This window comes from Sturnira hondurensis, unplaced genomic scaffold (genome assembly GCF_014824575.4).
Source record: "Sturnira hondurensis isolate 20B ecotype Veracruz unplaced genomic scaffold, ASM1482457v3 Scaffold0022542, whole genome shotgun sequence".
Lineage (NCBI taxonomy): Eukaryota > Metazoa > Chordata > Mammalia > Chiroptera > Phyllostomidae > Sturnira > Sturnira hondurensis.
The window spans coordinates 374,118-390,548 of NW_028095173.1; the positions used below are offsets into that span (position 1 = coordinate 374,118).

At 36.9% G+C, this 16,431-nt stretch overlaps 1 protein-coding gene across 1 annotated transcript in view; it reads left to right on the forward strand.

Annotated features, from left to right (window-relative positions):
- Positions 1–15,963, forward strand: part of HPSE (heparanase) — a 48,333-nt gene extending 32,370 nt beyond the window's left edge. Inside the window, exons 10-12 of the mRNA XM_037035625.1 lie at positions 3,203–3,321; positions 4,452–4,598; positions 14,397–15,963. Coding sequence (XP_036891520.1) covers positions 3,203–3,321; positions 4,452–4,598; positions 14,397–14,556 — 426 coding nt within the window. The 3' untranslated portion in view covers positions 14,557–15,963. The remainder of the gene's footprint in view (positions 1–3,202; positions 3,322–4,451; positions 4,599–14,396) is intronic.
- The last annotated feature ends 468 nt before the right edge of the window (positions 15,964–16,431 follow it).

A 16,431-nucleotide genomic window follows, 5' to 3' on the forward strand; every position in this document is an offset into this window, starting at 1 on the left:
TCAAAAATCTCACCCTAAGAATTGGCTATTTTGTTGATAATCTTCAAGACATTTATGAATTTAAAAAACAGGTCTAATTTCTACCCTACCTCCAACTGCATCTAGTGCTAAATTAGGTAATATAGCCTTTCCATCTAAAAAGCCACCTGGGCCCTGGCTGGTGTAGTTCACTGGATTGAGCTTGGGCCTGTGAACCACATGATCGTGGTTCGATTCCCAGTCTGGGCACATGCCTGGGTTGCAGGCCAGTTTCCAGCAGGGGACTCATGAGAGGCAACCATACATTGATAGTTCTCTCCTCTCCTTCCCTTCTTCTCTAAAAAGATAAATAAATAAAATCTTAAAAAAAATAAAAAATAAAAAGCCACCTGGAATATATATGTGACTAGAAGAATGACCTTGATTTTTATTGTCTAAAATGACATTTTAAAATCTAAATAATTAAAGTTGACATTAATTAAGAAGTATAACACCATTTCTCTCATAAAAGCAAAAAAATAAAATAAAATAAACTGACATTTGAGAATATCTGTTTTCTGGGAATAGTTCCTAAAGAAAAGGAATGCTAAGAAGGTTTGCAAAAACACATGCCAAAATATAAGCTAACCTTCTATGGTCTGTAGCTAGATTTCCCAACAAAATTGCTTTTAATATATAGTGGTCCAAGCTCGTGAAGAAGACTGTTCATAAGTTTTAGAAAATTCTTCAGAAAATGACCTTGCACAAAATCAAATCTATCTTCCCCAAGGATATTATGAACCATCTATAGGGTTAAACCAAACATGATAATTTCATTAGACAAGTACCAAAATCTACTGCTGGCCCTTTCTTTTTTCTTTGTTTAATTGTTTTTCAAGTACAGTGATCTCCATTTTCCACCTTCCACTCCTCACCCCACCCCACCCATGCCCACCTCCTACCTCATTTGTCTTTATCCATGTGTCCTTTATACATGTTCCTTAATGACCCTTCACCTATTTTCCCCATTATCCCTCTTCCCACCCCTCCTGTTATCATCAGTCTATTCTTTCATTCAATGTCTCTGTTTATATTTTGCTTGCTTGTTTGTTTTGTTGATCAGGTTCCACTTATAGGTGAGATCACATGGTATTTGTTTTTCACCACCTGACTCATTTCACTTAACATAATGCTCTCCAGATCCATTCATGCTGTTGTGAAGGGTAGGAGCTCCTTCTTTATTTCTGCTGCATATTGTATTCTATTGTGTAAATGTACCATCATTTTTTGATCCATTTATTTACAGACAGGCACTTAGGTTGCTTCCAGGCCCTTTCTTACATGGACTTTGAACAAGAAAGGTAAATAATTTCCACAAAATTTACTTAGAGTACAACACTTAGAAATTAACCAGCTTATTTTGTCACTCTTTGTAAATAGTGCCAGTTATTTATTATGTTATCTAAATCTTCTCAGTGCCCCAAAATAAACCTTTGGCTTCAGAACCCTTTTATATACATAAAATGTCCTTCCTCAAGGTGCAGAATCAGCTAGGAAAACTTGCAGGGATAAATGCACTGTGTTACTATGAAGATGATCCAAGGGAACTAACCTTAAACCCATTGTACATGTCTGTTTTCCTATTTAATTTGCATACCAATGCCAGAAGGTAGCAAGGCAGGTATCTTAGATCCATTTTTCACATGAGAATTTTGTAGTTGAGGTGTAGTCACTGGACTTGCTCAAGGTTACACAGTTGTCCCATCTTATTCTAAAGACTCCTGCCTCCCAGGCCTGTGAGTGTTCTGCTCTGCCCGTAACTGAACCATGCTAAAGTTATGTCTCTGAAACTTTCCATTAATTCCACTCTTGTCTCAAAAGGAGATTTGAATTTGAATTTAAGCATAGAAACAAAAGCTTCCCTGTTGACTCTACTTAGCTCAAGAAGGAAGAATTGAGGTATATAGAAAGTGGGTTGTTTAAAACTTCTTATTATGGAAAAATCAAAGTGAGAGAAAAGTATATGAATCACCAATCTTGTTTAATCTACAATTATACCAGATTCAAGCAAATCTCAGCTATATCACTTTATCCATAAATATTCAGTATGTCTCTCCTTTGTAAAAACATAATAATATCATTATTATACTTTAAAATATTAACAGTAATTCCTCAGTATCATCAAATATTAAGTTAGTGTTTTGTATTTTTCTTATCATCACAAATATTTTAATAGTATATTCAAATCCAGAAGGCTCACATATAGTACTTAGTTGATATATATCTTAAATCTATTAATATTTAAGTTCTCTTTCCCTCTCTTTTTTTGGTCTCTTGGAATTTTTTTTTTTAAGATTTTATTTATTTGTCTTTAGAGAGGAAGGGAAGGAGAGAAGGAGAGAAACATCAATGTATGGTTGCTTCTTGTAAGTCCCCTGCTGGGAACTGGCCTGCAACCCAGGCATGTGGCCTGACTGGGAATCGAACTGCGATCATGTGGTTCGCAGGCCCGCGCTCAATCCACTGAGCTACACCAGCCAGGCCTGGTCTCTTGGAATTTATTAATGAGAGATAGCAGGTACTTTGTTCTACAGTGTTTCCCACATTCTTGATTTTGCTAAATTTATTCATTTAGCATGCTTCTCTGTCCCCTAAATTTCCTGTAAACTAGTAGTTAAAACTAGAGGCTTGAGCTTACTCAGATTTTTTTTGTTTTGTTTTGCAAGAATTCTTTATAGGCAATGTTGTGTGCTTCCATCAACAGACACATAGTATCTGGTTGTCCTTTTTTTTTATATCTAGTGATGATTGTTGCCTAATCTATTACTTTATTAAGGGGTTTTAAACAAAGCATTTTAATCTCTTAAACAGAAATTTTATTTTAAAAGCTTGTCTTTATGTTGTGTGTGTCTAAACGTTCTGCTTTGAGGTTTGCTTTCAATTTTTAGATGATAGACAACAGACTATTTAAACTGTTTCTGAGTCATGAATTATAGTCTTGAGCTATATCTCCTAGCAGGCATGGCCCCCTGAATTGTGGAAGTATAGTCCTCTTGTGATAAAAAGCAGCAAGCAAAATATTGCCCTCATTGGTAACACAAACCAAAAGGTGAATCCTATTTAAATACCTCCAGAATAACAGGTACACTCTTTGTAGAACTACTTGCTTGGCATGGTTTTTGTTAAATAAAGAACTAAGTAAAGATCTGTTTTCATCCCTTCCCTTCCCAACCACCACAACTAGGATTATTGGCTCTCTCTTCTATTCAAGAAACTGGTGGGCACCAATGTATTAATGGCAAGTGTGAAAGGTCGAGCCAGAAGCAAACTTCGAGTATACCTTCATTGCACAAACATCAACCAGTAAGTAAGCAACACATTCTTTATGAACCAAGTTTTAATTAACAGTAGGCACATAGCTTCCTACTGTTATGCCCTGCTGTCCTCTATCTATCCAGAGGGCCTAAGCTGTGTCATCATTCTTCATTTTTTTTCTATTCATAATGATTGATGCCAGAGTCTAACTTATAAAAACCCATAGTTTAAATATTAGCATTCAAGTTTTACAATGACTTTAATTGTCATAATCCATAATTGATATATAGCCTAAACTTAAATGAAGACTAGTACCAATATATTTATTGGTACTAGTGAACAGTTACTTCACTGAATGACTATGAGTGAATATAAATATAAATTCATATGAATAAATAATTATATGAATATACTTATCCCCTTGCATCATATCTCATCAATTTAATAAGGAAGAAGGATTGAAGAACAATAACAATAACAATCTTGTTTTCAGGTTTCAATTCAGTTTCTGAGAATAAGAGATCATAGAGATTTCTGTACTTCAGTATTCAGACCTTAATAGCAAAAAATGCTCCCAAATCTCAGAGAGTTTTTTCTTCTTCTTAGTTTCAATCTGCTCTTCCTGATAGAATGATAATGAAAATACCAGTTCTAGACTAATAGCCACCCAACACTTCCAGTTTCTGGTAAGTGGAGTCAATGGGCAGGGAGAGTCCCACTGGGAAGAAGTCAGGGAGTAGTTTGGATAGATAAATTCTGAAAAGTGACAATAGATTTAATTTTCTTGTTTGCTTCACTTTTTTCATAAGGCTAGGAAGAGCCCCTGTTTATATGGTTTATAATTTGACTGCACATCAACCCACAAAATTCAACTTTCGCCATTTAACCTTCCTATATTTGAAAATGAATAAGCTGACTGGCTTCTAGCAACTCAACCTGGTGAAACAGCAAAGATTTCAGAGTACTCTGGAACAGAAAATGATGCTGTGAAGAACAATATTTATAATTATGTTTTCAAATAGTACCGCATTAGTGGTCTTACATCATCATAAAAGGAAGAGTAAAAAAGGGCCCATCATAATTATAAATACTTACTATCTATAATCATATTTGTAATCAAGTTTTTAATTGCTTAAGTGAGATCAATATTTTTATTGAGTTAATCCATCTGCTTTTAGCCCAAGGTATAAAAAAGGAGATTTAACTCTGTATGCTTTAAATCTTCATAATGTCACTGAGCACTTCCAGTTACCACATTATTTATCTGACAAAGAAGTGGACAGATATCTCGTAAAACCTTCGGGACCTGACGGATTATTTTCCAAGTGAGTCATTTTCCTTGTTCATTTTAAACTTTCACCAAATTTATCAGTGTTTATCAGAATAGGGAGTGTTGATAGGAAGAAAAAATAGTCAACTATATCAAGTATTAACAATTCTTAACATTCAGAAAGTATACACACACACACACACACACACGTTACCTATTAGTACAGGTATTACTCACTCTGAGAGTCAAAAGCAGAAGAACATGAACAGAAGCTAGCTGTTATCTTAGGGAGTAGTTTGCATTTTAAAACAACTTTATATAAATGCATTTAGATTATTTTCTCTAAAAACATATAATTGCACCCTGGCTGGTATAGCTCAGTGGATTGAGTGCTGGCCTGAGAACCAAAGGGTTGCTGGTTCAATTCCCAGTCAGGGAACACGCCTGGGTTGTGGGCCAGGTCCCTAGTGGGGAACACATGAGAGGCAACCACACATCGATGTTTCTCTCCCTCCTTTTCCCCCTCCCTTCCCCTCTCTCTAAAAACTAATATATAAATTCTTTTTTTAAAAGGCATAATTCCTGGTAGCACAGTTGCAAAAGCAAACCATACCTGTATAAAATTGCTATTAAGGGCATGGGGGTTGGTGTAAACTGTTCTGTTATGTGAGCAGGTGTGATTCTCTAATTGCATTAAAGTAGTTTTCTTAATTAATTAGAGTAAGAAAAAAATAGCCAGAAATATACTTTTAGATGGATTATTTGAAGTTGGTTCAAACACATTTTGGTTTTAAAAGCCAGTCACTGAATATGTTTCATAAAACACCATATTTAATAGAATATCCAAGAATGACTATGAGCTTTAAAGGGTTAGGCACACAAACATTGTCAGATTTCTGTTTAATCTGTATTAGAAGGAGCTCTTTTCATCATGGCAATTCTCAAATTGAAGCTTAAAAAATTAAGGGTTTACAACATTCTCACCATCTCCTCCCATCTTTGCAAATGCTGTGTGAGTGATGTTTTCAGTGACAATTAGCATCATAACCTGAAAAAGGACAGTAAGCATGTTTCTCCAAAGTCCTATCCCCCATAAACAACATTATTAACAGTGGATATCATTCCTTCATTTTTTCCCTGGGTTTTCTTTTACTACAACTGTAATTATACAGCCCCTAGTGGGGAAAAGAAAGGAGGAATCCACAAGTTTTCCTATGTCTTTCCATGCAAAGCCTTTGTAGACATTTTAAAGTGTTTTTTTTAATTGAAATTTTTGGGGTGGCATTGGTTAATGAAATTATATAGGTTTCTATAATACATCATCTGTATATTGTATTGTGTGTTCACCACCCTGTAGATATTTTTAATGGGTTGCATGTTTTATGAAACACCATGGCTTACTTACCCACTTTTCTACTGTTTAACGGTTGTTTTTTTTTCCTATTGTAAATAATACATATCTGGGTAACAGATAGTTTTCTCTGAGTTCTGACTCTTTTTGCAGTGTGTCTTTTTAGCATATTTGTGTCTGATGCTGATAAGGAAAAAGCTTTTGTAAAGTAATTCAATAAGAGCAGTAGAGTTGGAAGTGTCATAGATCATTTTAGTCCAACTTTAGATGAGTATCTGAGACCATTCATATCTGATTCCTCCTCTGGTCAAGCTCACAGCCTTTCCCAGTAACTGTTCTTCCAGGAGAGGGTAAAGGGAGCCACTCTGTGTCTTTTTTCTGATCCTCTTAGCTCTGTTTTCTAGGGCAGAGGCTAGAAACTATACCTCATGCCTGTGGACAAGGGGCTTTAGAGGATTTTCTTTTCCCTCTTTTCCTGGAAGGGGAGGTTGGCATGCACTCTGTGTTATTTTTTATTTGAAATTAGTTGTCAACATTTAACAATTGATAGCTAGTAAAAAATCTTTAAAAGACTTCCCAGCCAAGATGGAGGCATAGGTAGACACACTATACCTCCTCACACAACAAAAACAAAAACAAAAACAATTTAAAAACAACCAAAACTGACAGAAAATCTAACTGTGTGGAAGTCTAACAGCCAAGGAGTTAAAGAAGACACATTCATCAAGACTGGTAGGAGGGGTGGAGTTGGGCAGCCAGGCAAAGAGGACTTGCTGCAAGGCATTGGCTGGCAGACCAGCAAAGCCGTGGACTGTGGAACGGGGTGCATTGTGCAAGGCTGAAGCTTGCCAGCAAGGCGGCGGCTGGTGGACTGGATGGTCCCACATTCATGTGCAGATAAGGCAAAACTGGAGGGTAGAACAGACAGCACAACCCAGGGTCCCAGTACAGGAAATAAAGCCTCAAACCGTGGATTGAAAACACATGTGGGGATTGAGGTAGTTGGAGAAACTCCCCACCTCAGAGGACAGTTAGTTGGAGAGACCCACAGGGTCCTAGAATGTACACAAACTTACCCATATGGGAATCAACACCAGAAGGACCCAATTTGCTTGTAGGTAGCAGTGGAAGTGACTGAAATCCAGCAGAGAACTGAGCAAGTGCCATTGTTCTTTCTCGGACCCCTTCCTCACATACAGTGCCACAACCCAGCAACATGGGTTACCCTGCCCAGGTGAATACCTAAGACTCCACCCTTTACTATGTAACAGGCATGTCAAGACAAGAAAAAAATGGTCCAAATGAAAGAACAGATCCAAGCTCCAGAAAAAAATACAACTATGCGACAAAGAGGTAGCTGACCTACCAGATGCACAGTTCAAAACACTGGTAATCAGGATGCTCACAGAGGTAGTTGAATTTGGTCACAAATTACATGAAGGCTATGAAAAGTGAAATAAAGGAAAATGTACAGGGAATCAATAATCATGGGAAGGAACCTGAAACTCAGATCAGCAGCGTGGATCAGAAGGAAGAAAGAAACATCCAATCAGAAAAGAATGAAGAAACAAGAATTCAAAAAAATTGAGGAGAGGCTTAGGAACCTCCAGGACATCTTTAAATGTCCCAACATCCAAATTATAGGGGTACCAGAAAGAGAAGAAGAACAACAAGTGGAAAATTATTTGAACAAATAATAAAGGAGAATTTTCCAAATCTGGCTAAGGAAATAGACTTCCAGGAAGTCCAGGAAGCTCAGACAGTCCCAAAGAAATTGGATCCAAGGAGGGGCACACAAAGGCACATCATCATTAAGTTACCCAAGATTAAAATGAAGAAGAGAATTCTAGAATCATCAAGAGAAAAGGAGGCAGTTGCCTGCAAAGGAATTCCCATCAGACTATCAGCTGATTTCTCCAAAGAGACTTACATGCAAGAAGGGGCTGGAAAGAAGTATTCCAAGCCATGAAAGGCAAGGGCCTACATCCAAGATTGCTCTATCCAGTAAAGCTATCATTTAGAATGGAAGGACGGATAAAGTGCTTCTCAGATAAGGTCAAGTTCAAAGAGTTCATCATCTCCAAGCCCTTATTATATGAAATGTTAAGGGGACTTATCTAGGAAAAGGAAGGTAAAAAAATATGAACAGTAAAATGACAGCAAACTCACAATTATTAAGAACCACATCTAACAAAAAACAAAAACAAACTAAGCAAACAACTAGAACAGGGACAGAGCCACAGAAATGGAGATCACATGGAGGGTTATCAACAGGGGATTGGGAGGGGGAGAGAGTGGGAAAAGGTATAGAGAATAAGTAGCATAGATGATAAGTAGAAAATAGATAAGGAGAGGGTAAGAATAGCATGGCAAATGTAGAAGCCAAAGAACTTATAAGTATGACACGTGGACATGAACTAAAGGAGGGGGGAATGTGGGTGGGAGTGGGTGTGCATGGTGGAGGCAAGTGAAGGGGGGAAATGGGACAACTGTAATAGCATAACCAATGAAACATATTTTTAAAGAAAATCTTTAAAAATGGGAGTTCTAGCCAAGATGGGAGCATAGGTACAAACCCTTTGCTTCTTCGCATAACCAAAGAGAGGATAACAACCAATCTAACATCAGTAAACAACCAGAAGTGCTAGAAAATCAGACTGCATGGAACTCCAACAACCAAGGAATTAAAGAGAACATCAAACAGAATAACCAGACCAGTAAGAGCTCACGGTGAGGTGGTGGACCAGGTGGGCGGGGCTGGCTAAGGACAAAACTGAGACTCAGAGCTGACTCTGTACTACAGGGGTTGCAGTGGTGGGAGAAGCTCCCAGTCTCACATGAGAGTTTGTTGGAAAGTGGGCTAGAGATGAGCAGGTGAGCCAAACTGTTCCCTCTCTGGGTCCTCTCCCACAGGCAGCCCCATAGTGCAGCAAAGAGGGTTCCCCTGCCCTGGTGAATACCTAGGCCCCCACCCTTACAACTCAACAGGTGTGCCCAGATGAAGAAATATGGCCCAGATGAAAGAACAGCAAAACTTGAGAAAGGGAGCTAAGCAATGAGGAGATAGCCAACCTATCTAATGGAGAATTTAAAGGCCTGGTAATCAAAATGCTCATAGATCTGACTTAGCTTGGTTGAAAAATGAGAAAACAAAGGAAAGATACCCAAAATGAAATAAAGCAAAATATTCAGGGAACCAACAGTGACAGGAAGGAAACCAGGACTCAAAGCAATAATTTGGAACAAAAAGAAAAAAAAATAAATATTCAATGGGAAAAGAATGAAGAAACAAGAATTCAAAAAAGTGAAGAGAAGCTTTGGAACCTCTGAGACAACCTGAAACATACCAATATCCAAATTATATATGTGCTACAAGGAGAAGAACAAGAGCAAGGAACTGAAAACTTACTTGAACAAATAGTGAAGGAAAACTCCCACAATCTGGTGGAGGAAATAGACTTCCAGGAAGCCCAGAGAATCCCAAAGAAGTTGGACCCAAAGAGGAACACACCAAGGCACATCATCATTAAGTTACCCAAGATCAAAGATAAAGAGAGAATCCTAAAAGCAGAAAGAGGAAGGGAGAGAGTTACCTACAAAGGAGTTACCATAAGACTATCAGCTTATTTCTCAAAAGAAACCTTGCGGGCAAGAAGAGGCTGAAAAGAAGTATTTGAAGTCATGAAAGGCAAAAACTTACATCCAAGATTGCTCTATCCAGCAAAGCTTTCATTTAGAATAAAAGGGCAGATAAAGTGTTTCCCAGAGAAGGTCAGGATAAAGGAGTTTGTCATCATCAAGAAGGTTAAAGGGAAGGTTAAAGGGACCTATCTAAGAAAACGAAGATCAAAAATATGAACAATAAAATGACAAACTTAAACTATTAAAAAAAATGAACCTAAAAGAAAAAAAAACAATGAAGACAAAACTAAGCACACAACTAGAACAGGAATGGAATCAGGGAAATGGAGAGACATCAGTGGGGAGAGAGAAGAGAGGAATGGGGTAAAGCGTACAGGGAAGAAGAAGCATAATTGGTAGATACAAAATAGACAGGAAGAGATAAAAAATGGTATAGGAAACACAGGACTCAAAGAACTTATATGTTCAACCCATGGACATGAACTAAGCAGCTGGGGGAAAGTGGGATGGATGGGGGGTGCTGGGCAGAGGGGGTAAAGGGAGAAAAATTGGAAAAACTGTAATAGCATAATCAATAAAAAATACTTAAAAAATAAAACTGAATAAAAAAGAATGGATACTGTGGCAACTCTGACCTTATTCTTTCTATTAGATGTGACCCCATTATCTTATGCCTGTCCTACTACACTAGCAAATATAGCCTTCTTGACCCCTGAGGGCATTTGAGTTGGCTATCCTTGGTCTGGAGTAATGCCAACTACCTCATTTCCTCCAGAATATCTCTCAAATATTTGTAGGACAATTGGTTTGTCTTCCAGTCCTAGTTCACCTGAAATTTTACAAATGCGTCTTATATTTCTTCATCATCATGTTAGTGACCTCAAATATGAAACAAGTTACTCCTCGTAAGTAAAACTCTATACACATTGTCCAGCCTGATGTGGAAATCACCAACATGCTTTAAGCTTACACTGATAGTCTCTGGAAAAAGTCCAGCCATTGTTAATATACCCAGAGTGCTTTGCATAACATTGATGTAACCTGGCAGCCAAGGAGAGTGGACTAGAATGTGCATGCATGAACAATGATGACTTCACTATACTAGTCAATGGAGGGAGTAGGCGCCATTGAGTGATTGATCATGTGTGTGGTGTGGCCATTGCACTCAAAATAACTGAGCAAGTAAAGTAACAAATCTGCATCAAAATTTGTGTTAAGCCTGAACATTCCTCTGTGGAACCTATTCTGACGATTCAGAAGGTTTTTGGGAACAATGCAAAGAGTGCAGTGCAAATAAAAATGTCACACAAATGCTTCAAAGATGGGCAAGAATTTGTTCAAAGTGATTCATGTTCTGGAAGGCCAACAAGTACAATACTTGAGAATGCTGAATGTGTATGATCTACAGTCAACAAAGTTGGCAACTGACAGTGCAAGAATGAGAAGCTGATCTGGGGATTCCAAAAACTACTGTGTCTGAAATTTTGACACAGAATCTTGGCATGAACTGTGCCCTGTCAAAATTTGTTGCATGGCTTCTGCTACCAGAGCAGAAGAAACATTTTGCTGCAGTTGGGAGAATGGTGTGAGGTCGTCCCAAGCTGCCTACTTCGAAGGGAACCAGAGCATCATTGTCCTATGGACAATGTTTCTTGTATCTTCTTCAATAAATGTGTCTATTTTTCATATTACATGGCTGGATACTTTCCGGACAGACCTTATTATATTTATAGGTGATTAAACGATTTAGCCTGATGGAATGAGTATCTTGCCCATGTTTCATCAGCCTCACCCAGAGAAGTATTAATTTACAATGATCAGATTTATCTTTAAGCTCAGTAGCCTAATTCAAAAGTCTTTCTGAAACATTTTGGTGTACCCTTGTAAGTGATCCTGTGTCATGCAGAACAGTTCTTACTCCTGTCACATACAGATGTTTTGAAAATCTTTTTTTAAAAAAATATTTATTTATTATTTTTAGAGGGGAAGGGAAGGAGAGAGGGAGAGAAAGATCAATGTATGGTTGCCTCTCATGAGTCCCCTGTTGGGAACTGGCCTGCAACTCAGGCATGTGCCCTGACTGGGATTCGAACCTCGATCCTTTGGTTCGCAGGCCCGCGCTCAATCCACTGGGCTACACCAGCCAGGGCTGAAAATCTTTTTTTTTTTGTGGTTTCCTGATGATGATCATGTCATTTCCTCCTGGAGCCCATTGAAAAACTGATGTGATACAGGCATGAAAACAAACCCTGGTGCACATGGACCAAGTACAACCACAGTGCAGGCTCCTTAGCCTCCAGCACAATCATAGGCATCTTATTGCTATGTCTTAAGTACAGATAGTACAGACCCAAGAGCTGGGCCTCCAACCAAGGTTAAATGGAACACAGTTCTGCTGACTAATAGTGAAGATGAAGTGTGAAAGATCTTTAAAACTGAAATCTTTATAATAAGACTAAATTGGAAACCACCAAATGTCTTAATTGTTAAAAAAATATTTTTAATTATTAAAAATTATTTTCTCAATTTTATTTTTTCAATTATAGTTTATATTCAATATTATTTTGCATTAGCTTTAGGTGTACAGCATAGCAGTTAGATAATCATACACTTAACAAAGTGTTCCCCCCAATATTTCCTGTACCTATCTGGTACCACACATAGTTATTACAATATTATTGACTATATTCCCTATGCTATATTTTACATCTTCAGTACTATTTTGTAGCTACCAATTTTTGCTTCTAAATTCCTTCACCTTTTCCAGCAGTCCCTCAATGTCCCTTCCCTCTGGCAACCATCAGTCTCTTCTCTGTCTCTATGAGTCTGTTTCTATTTTGTTTGTTTATTTATTTTGTCTTTAGATTCTAGATATAATCGAAATCATATGGTATTTGTCTTTCTCTGACTCATTTCATTTAGCATAATACCCTCTAAGTCTATCTATGACATTGCAATGGTAAAATCTCATTATTTTTATGGCCAAGTAATATTACATTATATATATGCACCACTACTTTTTTATCTACTCATTTATCAGTGAGTATTTGGATTGCTTCCATGTCTTGGCTATTGTAAATACCACTGCAATGAATATAGGAGTGCATATATTCTTTTGAATTAGTATTTTGGGTTTCTTTGGATATATACCCAGAAATGGAAAGTGGAATCACCAGGCCATAACACAGTTCCATTTTTAATTTTTTGAGGACCTTTCATACTGTTTTCCAGGATGATTGCACTAATCTGCATTCCCACCAACAGTGTACTAGGATTCCCTTTTCTCTACATCCTCACTTGTTATTTATTGATTTATTGATGATAGCCATTCTGACAGGTGTGAGGTGATATCTCATTGTAGCTTTCATTTGCACATGTCTGATGATTAGTGACATTAAACATATTTTCATATGTCTATTGGCCATCTGTATGTCCTCTTTGGAAGAATCAAGTTTAAAAGACTATGTATAGTATACTCATTTTTTTAATGGAAATACGTGTTATACATGCATAGAAAAGAAATGAAGGAATATACATCAAAACACTAAAAGCAGTTGGGGTGATTTAACAGGTTATTTTTGTTGTATTTATTTCTGAATAATGATGATAATATTCACAGTCCTTAATATATACAACACACTCCTTTAAGTGTTCTACATATATTACATGTATTACATATCTGACATATATATAACTCTAACATTAACTAATCTCCTAAATTTTCAACAATAAAAAAGTGCTCCTTTTTGCATGATGTAAAAACCATTTGAGAAGAAGATAGTAGAGATATGAGCATCATTTAGAATTACGGAATTATTAGTGGAATTTAAAGCAGACTAAAGCTTTCATCATCCCCTCTTCTTTATATTGGCTTTGTTGGTGCAAACATGTATTCATTTGATTTCAATAACGGTAAATATGCATAAGAAATAATACTTGTTCTTAATAATTTTTCCAGTCTTTGACTCAGTTTGAATCAGAATACTATAGTGAAATGCAAAGAAAACATAATTTTTTTGGAATCTATGCTTTAACAAAACAAAACCATTTTCTTTTACCCAGCAGTATACATTCTACCAAAATATCTCCACAACATAAGAAAATGAATGCATACCTCCTGAGGAGAGGGGAGTTAGAGGGTTGTGGGCATAGTTACCAGTGGGAAATTTTATTGACTGTCATTTTTATGTAAATTTTTGAAATTTACATTTTATTTAATATGTATTTGCTCTGTATAAAAATGTTTTCAGTTATTTTCCATCAAATAAAATTTCCACAAATTCAGAAGTCATGTCATATTTATCATTTTTGTGCTTCCATCATAATACTTAGTATAGATTATGTGGGTCCCATTTTCTGTAAAGGGCCAGATAGTAACTATTTCAGGCTTTGTAGGCCATAGGGTCACTGTCATAACTAGTCAATTCTATCAGAGACCATCTAGTTCANAATTTTTGAAATTTACATTTTATTTAATATGTATTTGCTCTGTATAAAAATGTTTTCAGTTATTTTCCATCAAATAAAATTTCCACAAATTCAGAAGTCATGTCATATTTATCATTTTTGTGCTTCCATCATAATACTTAGTATAGATTATGTGGGTCCCATTTTCTGTAAAGAGCCAGACAGCAACTATTTCAGGCTTTGTAGGCCATAGGGTCACTGTCACAACTAGTCAATTCTATCAGAGACCATCTAGTTCAAATACTTAACTGATAAGAGTGTTGTAATACAAGTTATGTACCACAGGCTATCACAAAATTTTTTTTTTTGGTTTTGAAACAATCTCATGACTTTTGTAGAGTAGGCAGAGCACACACAACTTGGCTAACTTAGATGTATTTTTCCACTTTGCAGATACGTCCAACTCAATGATAAAACTCTGAAGATGGTGGATGATCAGACCCTGCCAGCTTTGACAGAAAAACCTCTTGGCCCAGGAAGTCCACTAAGCTTGCCAGCTTTCTCATATGGGTTTTTTGTAATAAGAAATGCTAGAGTGGCTGCTTGCCTCTGAAAATGAAAGGCATACAGTAGCCCTGAGACTGAATTTTTCAAGTGTATTAAGAAAAGGAAAGCAAAACTCAAGCTATAGAAAGGCAAGCAAATACATTACAAATCAACTAGTGGGAGCTTTAGAGACACTAAGACACCTTTAGGGCAGACTCGGTGTTTTGTTCTGAGTAAACTATTGCTGGTAATAAGACCTTGTGCCAAACACTGTGATTGTACTTTGCATGTACTATTTTTATTTAAGGTTATTAAAAATGTAAATGAATGCTTCTAATACAGCCAGGAGGCAAGCAAATGAGGATATATTATTAGATATAAGAAAGTGCTTAGTTGTTTTTATTTTCAAAGAAACAGTTATTAGAAGATTGTCAGATTCATTCCTGCATAGACTGGCTCCATGGGCGTCAATCAGAAAAAGGTTTACTACCATAACTTTCAAATTGTCTATAAAAGAGTGACAAAATCTCTTTGCACCTTAACAGAGAGCAAGATTCAGTTGCGGCTTCTCTTCTCTTTGTTCTGTCTTTGTCAGTAATACTATGTGAGAGGACAGATGATAGATGTGATCATATAAAATAATTAATGACAATCAATCATTTTGACAGAGGGATGGTATTATGTAAAACTCAAATGAAATAAAAAAATAACTATAAGGGGAATTGATTTATAGGAGGAGAAAATTTAGTTCAATGCATTATAACCATCTGTTAATGTTTACTTTTGTTCTACCTTTAGTTATTGTTTCAGTTGGGGAGCTTTTGTAACAGAAAACCTCTTAAGCCATTCTAATGGCTTAAGAATAAGGACATTTATAATCCTGAATAACAAGAAGTTCAAACAGGATGGGCTTTGTAGCTCAGTGAGGAACCAGGTTCCCTCCATCTTGCTCTGCCACCTTTAGTACTGGCTTCATTCTCAACCTCAGCCTGGTGGCATGATGGCTGTAGCTCTTCCATCAACCTGTTGAGACCTGGCAGCACCCAGAGGAAAAAGATGAACAATTTTTCTGTGTCTCCTTCACAGACTTGAAGAACTCTTTCACGGAGGTCCTCTCAGCAAACCTTGTGTCTCCTCATGTCTTGGTCAGGAATGGATCACATGGCCATTCTCCCTAGTCACTACCAACATCACTGAAATTCCTGTGATTATCTGCTAGTGACTTTTTGGAATGGAGTGGGAGTTGGGAAGCCCATGGTACTGACCACTACAGTTCTGTGCTTTTATTAGTGACTACATGTATTATTTTCTCCTGTTCTAATTTTTAGAAATATAATCCTCTTTATATTTATGCCAACCGTGAATATATATTGTCTCAATTAAATTTAATTATGCTTATGGGGAGCTAAAGCTAGGCCTTAAAGTTTGGGTGTGCTTGAATACCTTATATTCTACATATATATGTGGTTTTTATATTTCTAAAGTTGAAATAAAGCAATTTTAATAACCTCAATGGTATATAATTATTCTTTTAAGAAAGCTTAAGTCTACAGATCCCTACATTTGGAAGCTCATACCCTGTTTTTCACACCTCCTATTGTTATTTGTCCTTTCAGTCTCCCTGACACCAAAAGAGTTGATTTTGATGAAAGGGATCATCAGGCACAAATACAATCTCCTCCCTCAACATGAAGATCCAATCACAATCAAAGTCTTGTCCTGTCTGGTTTCTCTTTTCCCTGTCCCCTCTACCACTTAATAAAGTCAAGGTCTAATTTTTCACTTGTATAATCATCATAATCAACATTTCCAAATTGTTCTCCTGACTTTGATTGAAATTCTTAAATGGCTCCCCATTTCTTACAGGCACACAAGGTCCTCCATAACCTGGTACCTGCCTATTTCTTCAGCCCCAACTCTTGTCTTTCTCCCACAAATTCTG